The following is a 15,807-nucleotide window of genomic DNA, read 5'->3' on the forward strand; positions in this document are numbered from 1 at the left end:
TTTACATTTTGGCCTCTTCAAAGCCTTCATTCAAGTATTAATTGAGCTCTAGCTTTGTGGATCGTGTTGTTTTTGCGGCCGAAAGAATTTTTTAAGTATGTTATAGTCCCTGGTTTTAGGAGTATACACGGAGGCTGGAAAAGTATGTATTGGGAAGCCACCAGCTAACAATATGAGGGAACAAATGAGAAGACAAAATGAATAAGAATATAGGCAAAGGGAGATTAGTGGGTATGCAGTTAGTTAAGAAAAGGTGGGACTTGAGCTGGGTCTGGTAGGGTGGGTTGAGATTTGGACTGGTGTTGCCAAAATGGAACAGTAAGTTGGATTTGGTCACATGGGGTCTCACTTAGCCAGTATTAAACACCAGAACTGGAACTTTATTTATCCTGACACTTGCTTAGCTCAGAAGCTCCCAGGAAGACATAAATCATTCCACAGCTAGGTCCTGGTCGCAACTGAGCTAGGATAGGGGTTGCCCACAGCAGTACTTGCCACGGACTCCTCCACCCCGGGTCTTTCTGCCTACCCATCGAGGCTTCCTACAACTCTTCTCCTCAGGGCTGTTATATCTTTATCACAGATAGAACTTTTTGTTTATTTTTAAAACTTTCCATTATATGGGGTGTCTGGGTGGCTCAGTGGGTTAAGCCTCTGCCTTCAGCTCAGGTCATGATCTCGGGGTCCAGGGATCGAGCCCCAGATCGGGAGAGAGCCCGATGCAGGGCTCGATCCCAGGACCCCGGGATCATGACCTGAGCCAAAGGCAGAGGCTTAATCCACTAAGCCACCCAGGTGCCCCACATCTCATAATTTTTTGAGGCTCATTTGTTCAAGTCAAAAAATTAAAATATATGATTAAAAACATCAAAAGTCTCTTTTAAAAAACTTAACTACAATGCTATCATCTCACCTGATGATTTGTTAAAACACCCAATTCCTTATGAATATCATCTAATAACTGTTCAGTGTTCAGATTTCCCTAATTATTCCCAAAGAGTCTCATATGTAGGTGGTTTGTTTGAATCAGTATTCAAAAAGAGTTTACAATGGGGGTGCCTGGGTGGCTCAGTGGGTTAAAGCCTCTGCCTTCAGCTCAGGTCATGATCCCAGGGTCCTTGGATGAGCACTGGGCTCTCTGCTCAGCAGGGAGCCTGCTTCCTCCTCTCTCTCTCTCTGCCTGACTCTCTGCCTACCTGTGATCTCTGTCAAATAAAATAAATAAAATCTTTTAAAAAAAAAGTTACACTGCTTATAGTATAAGTCTCTAAAGTTTCTTTCGAACTTTTTAAAAAACATTTTTTTTAATTTACTTGAGAGAGAGAGAGAAAGAGAGAGAGCCCAAGTGGGGAGAGGAGCGGAGGGAGAGGGAAAACGGGGAAGAATCTCACACAGACTGTGCGGAGCACAGAGCCCAACACGCAGCTCAATCTCAGGACCCTGAGATCATGACCGGAGCTGAAACCACGAATCAGATGCTTAACCAACGGAAGCTCCCGGGTGCCCCTCTTTTAACTTTAACAGTTTCTTTTCCCTCTGCTTTTTTTCTTGTAATTTATTTGTGGAAGAAATGGGGTCCCTTGTCCTCTAGAATTTCCCAAATTCTGGATGGGGCTGATTGCATCTCCATGGTATCATTTAACATGTTTCTCTATCTCTTGCATTTCCTATCACATGGGAATTACATCTAGAGGCTTGTTCTAAGCCTTTTTAGCAGACAGAGCTAATATATATATATTTTTTTTAAGTGAAGTAAGTCTCGAATTCATGCTGATTTTTTTCAACTCAAGTGTAAGATTATAGAGTTTTTACTTTTCTTTAATTGTATACTGATGTCACTTATATAAAAAAAAAAACTTGGTTCCTAATAACATTAATGTAATTTGATTTAGCTCCAGTAAAGTAGCTCCAGCAAATCATGGATATATGACACTAGGTATGTATGGTCAAAAAACTATTTTTAGGTTACTTAAGAATTGTTTTTTTCCTCTGTTGTTATGCCACCAACCTGATACACAGGTAGATTCTTTTATTTATTTTCCACTTTTAGGTATTTCTTTTAAAATTTTATTTAAATTATGTAAATTACTTACATGGGTTCCAAAGTCAAGATTATGTTCAGGAAAGTATTACTTCCTTCCCTGCATGGATGACACTTGATTAAAAATCAGTGTTAGAGGAACTTCGAATATGACAGCATGAAGTGCTCTATGGGCCCTATCCCCAGAAAAACTGGTTAAAGTGATAAAACAAAACAAAACAAAACAAAACACCACCGCCAAAACAAAACAAAACAAAATTTAAAAAAAAAAAAACCCTACAATCATTTAAAATCCCTGGAAATGGTCCTAAGGAAATTTAGCAAATGAAGAAACTTTTTTTTTTTTCCAAAAACTCTACCAAAATTTGGTAAGAACAGTGAGAGATAATAGTATTTGAACTGAGATCTGCTTCCCCCCCTTTCCCCTCTTAATCAGTGAGACCAAACCTCCACTCTAGGCTGGTGCAACTGACAACACAGTTCTCCCTGTCCTCCCAGCTCACAGTCAGAGAGCTATCTTCTCTCAAGGACTGGCACAGCAGTGTTTCTCCTGCTGCCCCCAGCTGCTGGTTGGTGAGGCTAAATTCCAGACAAGTGTTGCTAAGAGGTGGGATGGAGGCTTTAGTTTAGGCATGGCCTAGTGAGAATACAAGGGCCCTGACTGCCTTTCCCTGGCTCATAAAGTGGTGGTTCCATACAGGGAGAGGCCAGCCAAAAAGACCTGAAGTCTCTACCCTACTCCTCAAGTGCCCAGCTCCTAAATTGGTGGTGTCACTAAATCAGTAGCATGCCATTGTCTCCAGCTCCACAGCATTAGCTCAGAGATTTTGCCTGGAGGGAGAAGTGGACCGAAAATGTACCTTCCAAATGTACCTTCTCTTCCAAGATGTTGGCTTCACTTAGAATAGACTGTGGAGACCTCAGGCTTAAGGGCACTCTTAAAATGAATAGAGATGATGGTGAAAGGAAGATTGGTAGAATCATTAGACATTCAGGCTAAATTGTCAATTTACACATTCAATGCAATCCCTATCAAAATACCATCAACTTTTTTCACAGAGTTGGAACAAACAATTCTAAAATTTGTATGGAGCCAGAAAGACCCCGAATAGCCAAAGTGATGTTGAAAAAGAAAGCCAAAGCTGGAGATATCACAATTCCAGACTTCAAGCTCTATTACAAAGCTGTAATCATCAAGACAGTACAGTACTGGCACAAAAACAGATACATAGATCAATGGGACAGAATAGAGAGCCCAGAAATGGACCCGCAATTCTATCATCAACTAATCTTCGACAAAGCAGGAAAGAACATCCAATAGAAAAAAGACAGTCTTTTCAACAAATGGTGTTGGAAAAATTGGACATGCAGAAGAATGAAACTGGACCACTTTCTTACACCATACACAAAAATAAACTCAAAATAGATGAGAGACTAAATGAGAGACAGGAATTTATCCAAATCCTAGAGGAGAACACAGGTGCAACCTCTTTGACTACAGCCTCAGCAACTTCTTGCTAGACATGTCTCCAAAGGCAAGGGAAACAAGGGTAAACATGAACTATTGGGACTTCATCAAGATAAAAAGCTTTTGCACAGCAAAGGAAACAGTCAACAAAACCAAAAGGCAACCTATGGAATGGGAGAAGATATTTGCAAATGTCTTATCAGATGGGCTAGTATCCAAAATCTATGAGGAATTTATCAAATTCAACACCCCAAAAAAACAAAAAATCTAGTCAAGAAACAGGCCGAAGACATGAACAGACATTTCTCCAAAGACGACGTACAAATGGCTAACAGACAAATGAAAAACTGCTCTACATCATTAACCATCAGGGAAATACAAATCAAGACCACCATGAGATACCACCTCACACCAGTCAGAATAGCTAAAATTAACAAGTCAGGAAACAACAGATGTTGGTGAGGATGCGGAGAAAGGGGAACCCTCTTACACTGTTGGTGGGAATGCAAGCTGGTGCAGCCTCTCTGGAAAACAGTATGGAGGTTCCTCAAAAAGTTGAAAATAGAGCTAGCATATGACCCAGCAATTGCATTACTGGGTATTTACTTCAAAGATACAAATGTAGTGATCTGAAGGGGCACATGCACCCAAATGTTTATAGCAGCAATGTCCACAATAGCCAAACTAAAAAAAGAAAGAGCCCAGATGTCCATTGACAGATGAATGGATAAAGAAGCTGTGAGATAGATGTGTGTGTGTGTGTGTGTGTATACACACAGACATATACATACATACATACATACATGCAATGAAATATTACTCAGCCATCAAAAGGAATGAAATTTTGCCATTTGCAAAGATGTGGATGAAACTAGAGGGTATTATGCTAAGCGAAATAAGTCAGAGAACGAGAAATACCATATGATTTCACTCATGTGGAATTTAAGACTCAAAGCAGATGAACATAGGAAGGGAAGGAAAAATAAAATAAGATGAAAATTGAGAGGGAGACATACCATAAGAGACACTAAACTCTGGGAAACAAACAAGGTTGCTGGAGGGGAGGTGGGGAAGAGAACTGGCTGATGGGCATTAGGGAGAGCACTTGATATAATGAGCACTGGATGTTATTTCCAACTGATGAATCACTAAATTCTACTTCTGAAAGTAATAAAAAAAAAAAAACCACCTTGAAATGATTAAAAAAGAAAGAAAAAGTGGAAGCCAGAAGGCTGTGGTATAATATACTTAAAGTGCTCAAAGGAAAAACCTGTCAACCAAGAATCTTATTTCCATCAAAGCTATTTTTCAGTAATGAAGGTGAAATAAAAACATCCTCAAATGAGCAAAACTGAGAGTCTGTTGCTTGTGGACTTGCTTTATAAGAAATATTAAAGGAGTCATCTTCAGATGGTGATTTAAAAAGTCATCTTCAGATGGTGATTTAAAAACACAAAAAGCCGAAAAGCATCAGTAAAGGTGCACTCCTTGCAGCAGGTTATTTTGGGAAGGAAGTTTCAAGCAGCACATGGTCTTGGCTACCATGACATGTATCTGTGTACAAATTTCTTCCTCCTTACTTTTCACAGCTGTCTCATGCTGAATGACTATACCATAGTTTGTTTATTCCATCAGTTCTCTGGGTTGTTTACAGTCTTTTGCTATCGTAGTATGGTAACAAATAACCTTCTGCACAAGTTATTTTTTATTTCTGCAATTATATCTTTGGCATAGATTCCTACAAGTGGGATTGATGACTCAACTGATAAATACATACATAATTTTGCTGGATAATGCTAAAAGTACTGTTCTGGGGGTTATGTTACTTTGCCTTTCTTTCTTTCTTTTCTTTTTTTTTTTTTTTTTAAGATTTTATTTATTTGACACAGAGAGAGTGAGAGCACAAGCAGGGGGAGCAGCAGGCAAAGGGAGAGGGAAAAGCAGGCTCCCAGCTCACGAGGGAGCCCGACCCAGGGCTTGATCCCAGGATTCTGGGATCATGACCTGAGCCAAAGGCAGACGCTTAACTGTCTGAGCCACCCAGGTGGCCCTCATTCTGTCTTTTATTAGCAACTTACCGGAGGACCTTTTTCTTCAGAGCCTCACTACCACTAATATTGTCAAACTTTGGGATTTCTTTTTCTTTTTCTTTGTCTTTTTCTTTTTTCTTTTTTTTTTTTTTTTTGCCAATCTACCATCTTAGTGGAGTTCAAACATGCATTTATCTTTCATAACTGAACTATGTTGAGTATCTGTTCATAAGTTTAAGGATCATTTGACTTTTTTTTTCTGTATACATTTTGTGCACAATTTTTGCCCAATTTTTCATTGTAATGGTGGTCTTCTTCTTATGAATTCTTAGCTGCTTTATATATATTAGGGACAATAACTCTTTAACTATGATGGAAGGTGCAAATATTTTCCAGATTTGTCATTTGTCTTTTTACATTGCTTAACAGCATAAACTTTTGAGCCAAAAGACTGTTTGAGTCTTGATTTTGCTCCTTTGTATTTGGGTGACCTTGGCCAGGTTATTTAACTTTCCTGAGCCCCTGTTTTTCCCTTGGTGAAATGAGGATAATAATTGTTCTTCTTGCCTCAAACTTTTGTCATAAAGACTAAATAGTGTTTGTTGAAAATGGTTTGTAAAGTGTTATTCAAATATGAGTCATTCCAGAGTGATACCTAGCACATCTAATAATATAATTTATACAAGTATGAGAAAGCTGGCCTCTCTTTTCTCTCTCATTCTCATTTTAGATGTGACCTAGATATAATACACTGGTGGTCTTCTCAAATCAGTAAATGAACCAACCTATCATTACATCTACAATAGTAACCAACCTGGAATTAAGAGAGAAGGATAATGGCTCTAATCACAAATTAGCAAAAGCAGTGGGTAAATTTCAGACCCAAAAAAGCAATAACAGGGCAGATTCCATGACTTTATTTTTCTCATTCAAATTATACTCAGAAACTTTTTTGTTAATCATTCGATTATTTGGAATCAATCACTGCTTAAACCTATATAGAGAAAGAGCACTGAACGGGGTGAGGAAGAGATTTTGAAGCTATACAAAATAAACAAAAAACATGACCCAGTCCTTGATTTGCTCAAAGTATTGTTGGACAGGCTAATATTTACATACTTATAAGTAACATCTTAATTCAATATCAATCAGAATTCTTGGTTATAAGCATAGAAATCAATTTTGGCTAATTTAAGTTGCAGATTGAAAGGAGATTAGAGAGCCCACAGAACTGACAGAAAACATGAACAATGGAGGTAGCAGAGCCAAGGTCTTGCCTCTGTATCTTCTTAGGGCACCACCTTTTTCAAACTACCACTTGATACTTGCCACTGTTTTGGGCAGCCACGAAGTAGGGAGATAGGAGCTTTCCCCTCACTAGCTTTGGCTTCCACAAAGGAAAGGAGAACATTCTATCCCCTGCAACGCTCTACATAGAGGGGAGGTGATAAGTTCAATGGAGAAAAATAGGGAGGAGAGAGAGAATGCTGGGGACTCTGGGTTGCAGACTTGAAAAGGGTGAGTTAGAGAAAACCTCGCTGAGAAGTGACATCTGTGCCGAGACCTAAAAAGGTGAAGAAGCAAGCAGCAAAGATACTGGGAATGTCCCTGCAGAGGGTACCGCAAATGCCAAGTCCTGTCTGGAGTTTGCCTGGTGTGCTCAGGACAAGTAGGGCTGAAATAGAGCAAGAGAGCAGGGACAGCAGCAGAATGGAGGTAGAGAAGTGAGTGGTAGCAGTGGTGGGGGAGCATGTCAGGGCTTTTGTGGCCCTCTAAGGACATTGGCTCAACTAGTTAGGGTTTTGAACAGAGTGACTTGCTCTGTTTTAGATTGAAAAGGATGGCTCTGGCTCCTCTGCTGAAAATAGCCTGTAGGTGGCCGGGAAGTGGGGGGCGGAGACCAGGTGACCATGATCGTGGCTAGGTCTAGGGAGTCAGCGGGGGAGACGTTAGAAATGGTCACGTTCTCAATATACTTGAAGGTAGAGCCCACAAGAATTGCGGATGGATTTGATGTGGGGTGTGAGAGAAGGAGATGGAGTCAAGGATAACTCCATGGCTTTTGACTGGAGATATTTATGTACCCTGGGATCCTAAAAGAGAAGGCTTGGGGAGGAAGCGCTGACGTTCAGAATGGCCCTGGCAGATGCTGGTGTTCTGCAAGATGCTTTCCATTCCACAGGAGAACACCAAGGCCGAGCGGTGAGTTCCTAGCCCCAGTGAGGCTGGCCGATGGTGTCAGGCCAGCTGCTCTAGTCGCTGCCTCTCACTTTCCCACTTTCTCACGGAACTTGGGGGGATGGGGAGAGGGGAGCTTGAAGACATCCTCTTCTGACTGTTCTATTTTCCTATGAAACAGGAAGCAGGACTGTCTGCCCGAAGTGGGGACGCAGGAGGATGTCCGAGGTCTGATGCAGGGAAGGCGTCAGAGTCCTGGGGGCCCGCAATGCCGGCAGATTTACAGGTTTCCTGGAAGTTAGTGATTATGACGAGTGAGATGGGCTACAGCCACGCTCTGCTGCACAGGCTGCACTCACTGTAGGGAGAGGGTAGTTTAAACAGCATCAGAGGCAAGAGGTCTGAATTGTCGCTTTGCTGGTTTGGGTAGTTTCATGACTTTAAGGGCTCTGCACCTCACAGTCTGCAAAACGGGGGAAATGTTAGCACGTACACCTTAGAAAGTCGTTGTGAAGGTGAAATGAGAAATGAGCAAATAAATCTCAGGGCCTTAGAACAGAGCCTGGCTTGAAGCAAGCACTCAGTAGGTATTAGCTGTTGTACCAATTTGTCCCTTTACCACAAACTCAACATACAGTCTTTCCTGACTTAGTGTTCTAGCATTCGGGTGGAATGTGTATGTGGTGAGAAGAGGTGAGGAATAGTTCCTTTACTGCTAGGATTAAACTAAATGAGAAGAGAAATAAAGTAGGAAGGTGAACAAAAGGAAAGGAAAAGATGGGGAGCACGAGTAGTGCTCCATGGTGTTTCTCAGTCTAACCACAGAGCACTTCCAAGGGAGCAGGTGCTCTGGGTGGGGGCTGGGGGCCGGGCTGTTTTAAGGATTGAGATAATACTGAATTTTAAAAGTGCCCTTTATACAGCAGCCTCTAAAACCAAGGTCATAACACATTTTTATATGCATGGGGAATTTTACTAAGAAAATATACACATCTCATTACAATTTATATATCACAAGAGAAAAAACAATTCACATCATTATGGAGCATTTAGACGGATTCTTGGAACTATCTATGGTAAGTTGATCTAGTATAATACACTCTACGCAAGGCACTTCCCCTTATACTGGCATTCCCATAAGCAATTATCACAAGTCTGTTTATTCCATCCTTTAATCTTAAATGCACAGGTGAGAAAGGCTAAGCAGTGATTTTGCAATGTGTGGTTTCCTCGAAGTTAATAATTATTGCTGGGATATTATCAAAAGGAACACAATATTCATTGCAAAAATATGGTTTTAATTTCAGTTAATTTTAAAGGTCATTAGGCAGGAGTGCCTGGGTGGCTCAGTTGGTTAAGTGTCTGCCTTTGACTCAGGTCATGATCTCAGGGTCCTGGGATTGTGCACTGCATCAGGCTTCCTGCTCAGTGGGGAGCCTGCTTCCCCCTCTCCCTCTTCCTGATGTTCCCCCTGCTTGTGCTCGCTGTCAAATAAAATCTTTTTTTTTTTTAAAGGTGATTAGACAAAGTATAATAAAACATTAAGCAAAAATGTTTGTCAAATAGTTAGCTAAAATAGGTCTCAGAAATTCCTTATTCCACATATACATCTTGTATTTCTTTTTAACTGTTCTCATCTTTTTTTTTTTTTAATAAGCTCCAGACCCAACTTGGGACTTGAACTCACAATTTTGAGATCAAGAATTGCATGCTTTACCAGCAAGCCAGCCAGGCACCCCAGCTCTTCTACTTTTTAATGCAAGAAGTTATATGTATGCATACAATAAAAAAGCTATCATTGTATCAGAATATCATTGTATCAAGATAGGGAAATACAGCTTACAATTCACATTGACATTGGCAGAGTCACAAAGTATACAAGCATTATTGAAACTGGTTTGGATAGAAGTGATAGCAGTTGGTAGTTCTGGAAAGATTACCAAATCTAAAGATGTTAGGCAGCTGGCTATTAAGAATCTTTGGTGTAATTTACCAAATGCAAAACCAAGTCTTTTATGTTTACCTCCAGTACTTAAAATGCTGAAGACTAATGAATAAAATACATTTATATTCTATTTGAATTACAAACCTGCTAAAACACATTAAAAAGGACACAAGCCTTATCTTGTAAGAATAGTTGAAGACTTTTCATCTGAAATAACAATTCTTTATTTAAGATCCAAGTAAAATCACCTGTCACCGCGGCCCTTCTTCTTTGAGAGGGGCTAAGGTTAAGAACACTGGCTTTGCTTCTCACCAGCTAAGATCTTGGGCAAGGCACTTAACCTCCCTGTGCCTGTGGTCTTCTCTGTAAAACAGGTGTAGTGACAGGAGGGGATCTGAGAATTAATTATGCTGATGCATAAGAGGTGCTTAGAACAAGGCCTGATGCTTGTCTATAAAGTTTACTTCAGCATCATTTGCTAACTGTACATACCTAGTATATTAGTGACCATTCAGTGACTCTCCCGGAATCCATTTACTAGAATATACACTTAAAATTAGGAGAGAGAAAATAATTTTTCTAGGACATAAAAGGACATACTGAAAACTGGGGAATAGATATCCACAAATTTTCCCTAGTCATAAAACTTTAAAAAGTGTTCTGAAGTAAGGATGACTTCCCACAGAAGTGGCAAATAAGCTTTTATTTGGGGGAAAAAAACAAAACAAGATTAAACAGTCAGATGAAAAAGTGTTTATTAGTAAAAACCAGTTACATATACAAACCATCCAAAGTCATCTGACTTAATTTGTATATTGTACACAACTAAACTATGAACATATTTCCATATTATAGCATATGTTACTTTTCTCTTTGAGAGACACAATTTTACTTTTCCAAGAAAGGGGGGAAATTATTATTTTAAAATCTAATTACCAGTTTACCAGAGAAGTTCCTGGCAATAATTATGCAATAAGTAAGTGTCTTGTCCTAAATAGGCCCTGTTGAATTTATTCAAATTTGAAGCAAAACATTGAGCTTTTTCTCTGCTAATATTAAAACATCCTCATTTCAGATTGGGGGGGGAGTTGTCTGTAGTTAAATTATCTTGAATATTTTAAATATTAAATGTTATTTCATTCAGCTTGGCTGTAGAGAATTTATTTCATTTTAACATTTAGATGCACATTAAAGTGCAAATCACACATCAGTTGAGAACCAAAATAGATAATGAATCTCTGTTTTCTATAAAGTCAGCAATATGCCTCACCTGAACATGTGTGGTCTTATTTTGAGTGGACATATGACATTGGTGCTATTTCATTTTTTACGGTAGTTCCTGTAAAGGAAATCCCAGTAGAGAGCTTTGATATTTACACTAATGTTCTCAAGTGTTATTTAGGCTCAGCAGAGCTGATTCCATTTTGGTGAATCCAATAGAACCCTGGAACTGTTCAAGAATATAAATTTCTCTTTGAAGGACACTGCATGGGCTTGGGGAAAAAAGCTACAGAACATCTGATGAAGGCAAAGCTTTCCCACTCCCCTCACCCCATGGGCTTTCAGTTATCTGAGAGCAAGCAGTAAATAATGCTCCACACCCCTTAATAATTATGCTTTCATCTTAATTCATTAGCAACTCCTTTGCAAAGGAGAATGCAGAGTCTTCTTTCTCCAGGAGCTGGTAATTTTAGAGAAAGAAAAGAGAAAAGATAGGGTAAGTCATATTAAAAGACAACCAATAGAGAAGAACAAGTATCCATTTGATAGCTAACCTTTTCAAAAATGAAAACTGGTTGCTAGGTTTTACTAATATGTGAATTTAAAAACAATACTTGAGAATTGAACAGTATTCTAGTTACATATTTTCAGAGAAATCTGTTTAAAAGCTCTGTATTTTTGTGTCTATGAACATCCCATAAAAACCAGACATAACAAAGACAGATGAAACCAATTCCATGGAAGAAGATACTTTCAGTTATCTTTTTCATATTAAAGTACATACTGTATGAGCACTAAACAAACTGCACACCACGTTCAGTCCTTGATGCCTTCTCTGTGCAAGCTACCTGCGCATCACCCAGGAGCGGGTAAGAAATACAGACTCTCGGGCCCTACCCCAGACCCACTGCCCTCCAGAGGAGTAGTCAGCTCTCCAGGTGATTCGGATATCCACTTTAGGGCAGCCAGTGAGAGGCAGGGGAAGTGTGCGTCAGAATCCCCTGGGAACCTGCTGAAAATTCAGCTCCAGCGCTCTGCCCCTGGTGGTTCAGGGGGCCTGGAAGGAGGAGACAGAGGCATATGCAGGTTAAAGAAACTTCAGGGGGATTCTGAAGCAACTTCTTGGTTAAGAAACCATCCTTTAAAAAGATTTTAACCAAAATCTTTAACATGTTTGCCATGTTAAAGTCAATAAACCTTATCCCACAATTCACCCAGTTTCTTTCACACCATGGGTGCTGGTGCCAGTTTAGAACATGTGTTCTCACTTCTCCCTACTAAGCCTAAACCTACAGATTTTCTTCCCTATTCAAAAGAATGAAAATGACTCTCCGTTCCTGTCTTTAAAAATAATTACCTTCTTGCTCGGTAAGATTTCCATAGAGGATCTGAATGTTTCTTTTCCAATCTGATACCGTCATGCCACCAACCTCTTCCCACCATGCTGGTAGCTCCTGCCTGTATTCCTAATTTGTTTTTTTTTTTTTCAATTTACATCCAACAGTCGTTTCTGGTTTGGTGAAATACTGGTTGGTAAATAGCACATGAGAGCAGGTGGATTTTAATAAATACACATTATATATATATTCTAATACATTTATTATATATCTCATATAGTATGTGTAAATGTATCTTATTTCTCCAGATAAATATGTGCTCATTAAAACCACCTATTCTCATGTGTTATTTACCAACCAGTACATTACGGGTTATATAAATAAGCAGGCTATATGCCAGTTGGCTTTGTTTCTTTCTTTAAAATAGAATTTCCATGAAGACTGTACTAGGCATATTTACTAAGCAAACATCTTAGTAAAATTACATTAATTCAGCATGTGATCCTGCCTTCAGTAAGCACTAAGCAAAAAACAGGATTTGTAATTATTATACTTGTAATGTTAAACTAAAATCAAGAGAGTATTTTTGGGGGCAATTTTTGTTTTGACAAAGGTAACATGAAAAACATAAAACTTTCACTTTTAATTAAAAGAAATAGTGACCCAATTGCTTATATTATACAACAGGTTTATACAACAGACTTCTGACTTTACTCATCTGTTAAATGGATTAATCAACTGCATTTTAAAATACTCCAAATGGCAGTGCCATTTCAAGCATTCTTAAAATGTTAAATTATATCCAAAATTAGTATGAATCAATCTCTACCTATACATAGGACAAATGAACATACAAATGATGCCCTTTTCCCCCTATAGAATATCACATCTAACATATCAAGGACTGTGGAGAGAAATACCAAATAATGTACACCCTTACATGTAGCTAAGAATAACTTTTTGTAGTTGATCTTCTAGAAGGATCACTTAAAATAAGTTTTTGTTCCTTCAAAACAATTATGTTAGGCACATAAAAAGTAGTACTACTAACTCTCCAAAGGCTTTTGCGTTTTCCTTTAGAACCTTCCAATCCACAAGCCACATAAGAAAACTGGTCTTACTCGTCAATTGTTACCCATTTTGCTGGTATTAAAAATGGCATTTCCTGGTCTGTACACCTACCTCATTCATCCCCCTTAGTTCTAAATTAATTTTGGTGGTTTCAAAAAATTAATCCATCTTCAGTGGGAAGAGTTGTCACTAATGGTATTCAAAGGAATAAAGACATTCCAAAATTAACCAAACAATAAAGAGCACTACTATTGGAATAAGGGGTATAGCATCTCCAGTTAAATATGCTTCATTCAAATGTGCAACAGGACTCATTGGTTAAAAGTCACGTGATGTCAGTTATAATTTATGTATTATATCCCCTCCTTTAAATCACCTAGAAATAAGTAAAATGAAAATAGGTGTTTTTCATAATAAGCAAACCTAAATTTCTAGTTGGGCAATAAAATCACATTAATTGAAGCAATTAAATTTAAGATAATACCTTTATTAAATAAAAAAGTTACACTATGATTTTTATACACTGTTGAAAACAATGACTATTTTGTTTATCTCTCTAAAGACAGTGGTACTTCCCATTTCTCTCTCCTGATGTTATAGTTGGGCCTCAATTTAGGTCCCGAAAATAAATAACAGGGTAGATTTTTCACATTTCTCTAGATTTATCAGCTGGAAAGGAATTTCAGAGCATGAAGATAAAATAAGGCTGAAATAAAAGAACTTTTAGACACTGACAGTTTGTCCTTGTAATCTGGTTAAATTTGGCTTCTTAAAATTCTATACTCGTATCCACAGAAGTAAATTTCTTAGTACCCCTAAAAGAGCTGGGAAGAGAAGATCATTACTGTAATAGTAAATAGCAAATACTTTGGCAAGCATGAACAACAGCACAAGTGAAGACATTTACAAATACATCTGTGACATCTCTTTGATGTGCTATGAGCTACGAATCACAAGAAAAGCATCATGGTTATTTGATTGCAGGGCGCTGGTGGGCATTCACAATGCAGCCAACATGTTGATCCTCTAAGGAAGTACAGATTCATGGAAAAAAAAAAAAAGTCAAGCAAAGCAGTGGGGGAGAATAAAACACAGGGAAAAACCCATAAATTTGAGATTATCTCTTTTTCTCTGGAATAAAATAAAATAAGGGGGGTTCCCTGAAGCATGGAAAGTATTTTTCAGTGGGTCTGCTTCTCTTCCGTTATCAAGGGAGGGCTTAGTGGGGATTCTGGCCAGTCATAGACATCCGGGAGCAGGGAATCGTATTCACTTCGCCAGATTCTTTCTCTAATGTATTTGGCCTTGTCTTCAGGTTCTGGGTATCGGAAGGCCATTTTGTTCGCGTACAGGTATTCTGTGACCTGCAAAATAAATAAGATTGCTGTGTAGACTCTGATAGGAACCGGAGAGAAAAAGTACTATTAAAACACAGTGAAATGAAAGTATGATGTTTTTCTTTTTTCAAAATTAAAAAAAAAAATAACATTACTTTGACTCATTTCAAAACATTTGGAAGCTATTAAGAACTTGAAAGATGAAATAAAAATAATCTGCCATCTCAATGTAAGTTTGATGTGTTTTAAAGTTACACCCCCTCCCATTATTGGCATTTCCTTAATACTTCAAGCTAACAATTTTAAGCTCTGTTTTGTGTCAGTCAGGCAGCCCTACTTGGGTGACCCGCCTAGCCCCTGTCCTTCCCCCACTCTCAGATAGCAGGTAAGAGAGTCTACGTCCTATCCACAGCTGACTGGACTGGGGCGAAAACCTAACCTAATGTGAGCCAGGTGTCTGTGCTCTAGAATTCAGATTAAGAGACACAGAGATTATTATAAACCAGGTGTTGGACACTAGAACTATAAGGTCAAGTAAAGTGAGGGCTGGGGCCTACACATGGCAACTCACCACCACCATTATGGAGTGCCAGGCATGTTGCATGTGCTTTACATGTATAGCTCATTTAATCCTCACAACAATCCTATAAGGTTAAGTACTGATAGTATTATCCTCATTTTACATATGAGGACACTAAAGTATGAGGAGAAAGTAAGTAATAATAATAAGTAACAACTTACAAGTAAGTAACTTGCCCAAGGTAGTTAAGTGAGAGCTGTGTCTCAAACCTAAAGCATTCAGACTATAGATCCCAGGCCCTACACAGTGAAGCCAGATTTCTTCCCACCTCATTTGGTTTGAATGGATTTCTGATATTTGTAACCAAGCCACACACCATGACTGGTGATGAGGATAAACCCTCTCTGAGATTTGATGTGAAATGAGGTAATAGGAAAAGCTTCCTCACAGGATAGCACAATGCTTATTATATAGTAAATTCTCAAGTTATGGTTTCATTTTAACTTAAAAAATATTGTAACACATGATTAAAAATTTTCAGTTTTGTCTTTCTCCTCCTACTCCAATTCCCATTTAAACGGTGACCACTATTCAAATTTATTTCAGCTAAGAAAAAAATTTAACAAAGAAATGAAGGTTATTAAAAATAACACTCCGTT

The 15,807-nt window shown here is 38.6% G+C and overlaps 1 protein-coding gene across 3 annotated transcripts in view; it reads right to left on the reverse strand.

Annotated features, from left to right (window-relative positions):
- Positions 1-13,757: 13,757 nt before the first annotated feature.
- The window catches only part of ME2 (malic enzyme 2), a 56,044-nt gene continuing 53,994 nt past the window's right edge, over positions 13,758-15,807 (reverse strand). For 2 of the 3 annotated variants that reach the window (XM_032882485.1, XM_032882486.1), the window contains exon 16: positions 13,758-14,655. In XM_032882485.1, coding sequence (XP_032738376.1) covers positions 14,473-14,655 — 183 coding nt within the window. In that variant the 3' untranslated portion in view covers positions 13,758-14,472. The remainder of the gene's footprint in view (positions 14,656-15,807) is intronic. The other variant, XR_004385588.1, reaches the window with a different exon arrangement.

This window comes from Lontra canadensis, unplaced genomic scaffold, assembly GCF_010015895.1.
Source record: "Lontra canadensis isolate GAN:19392208 unplaced genomic scaffold, GSC_riverotter_1.0 scaffold82, whole genome shotgun sequence".
NCBI classification, from domain to species: Eukaryota; Metazoa; Chordata; class Mammalia; order Carnivora; family Mustelidae; genus Lontra; species Lontra canadensis.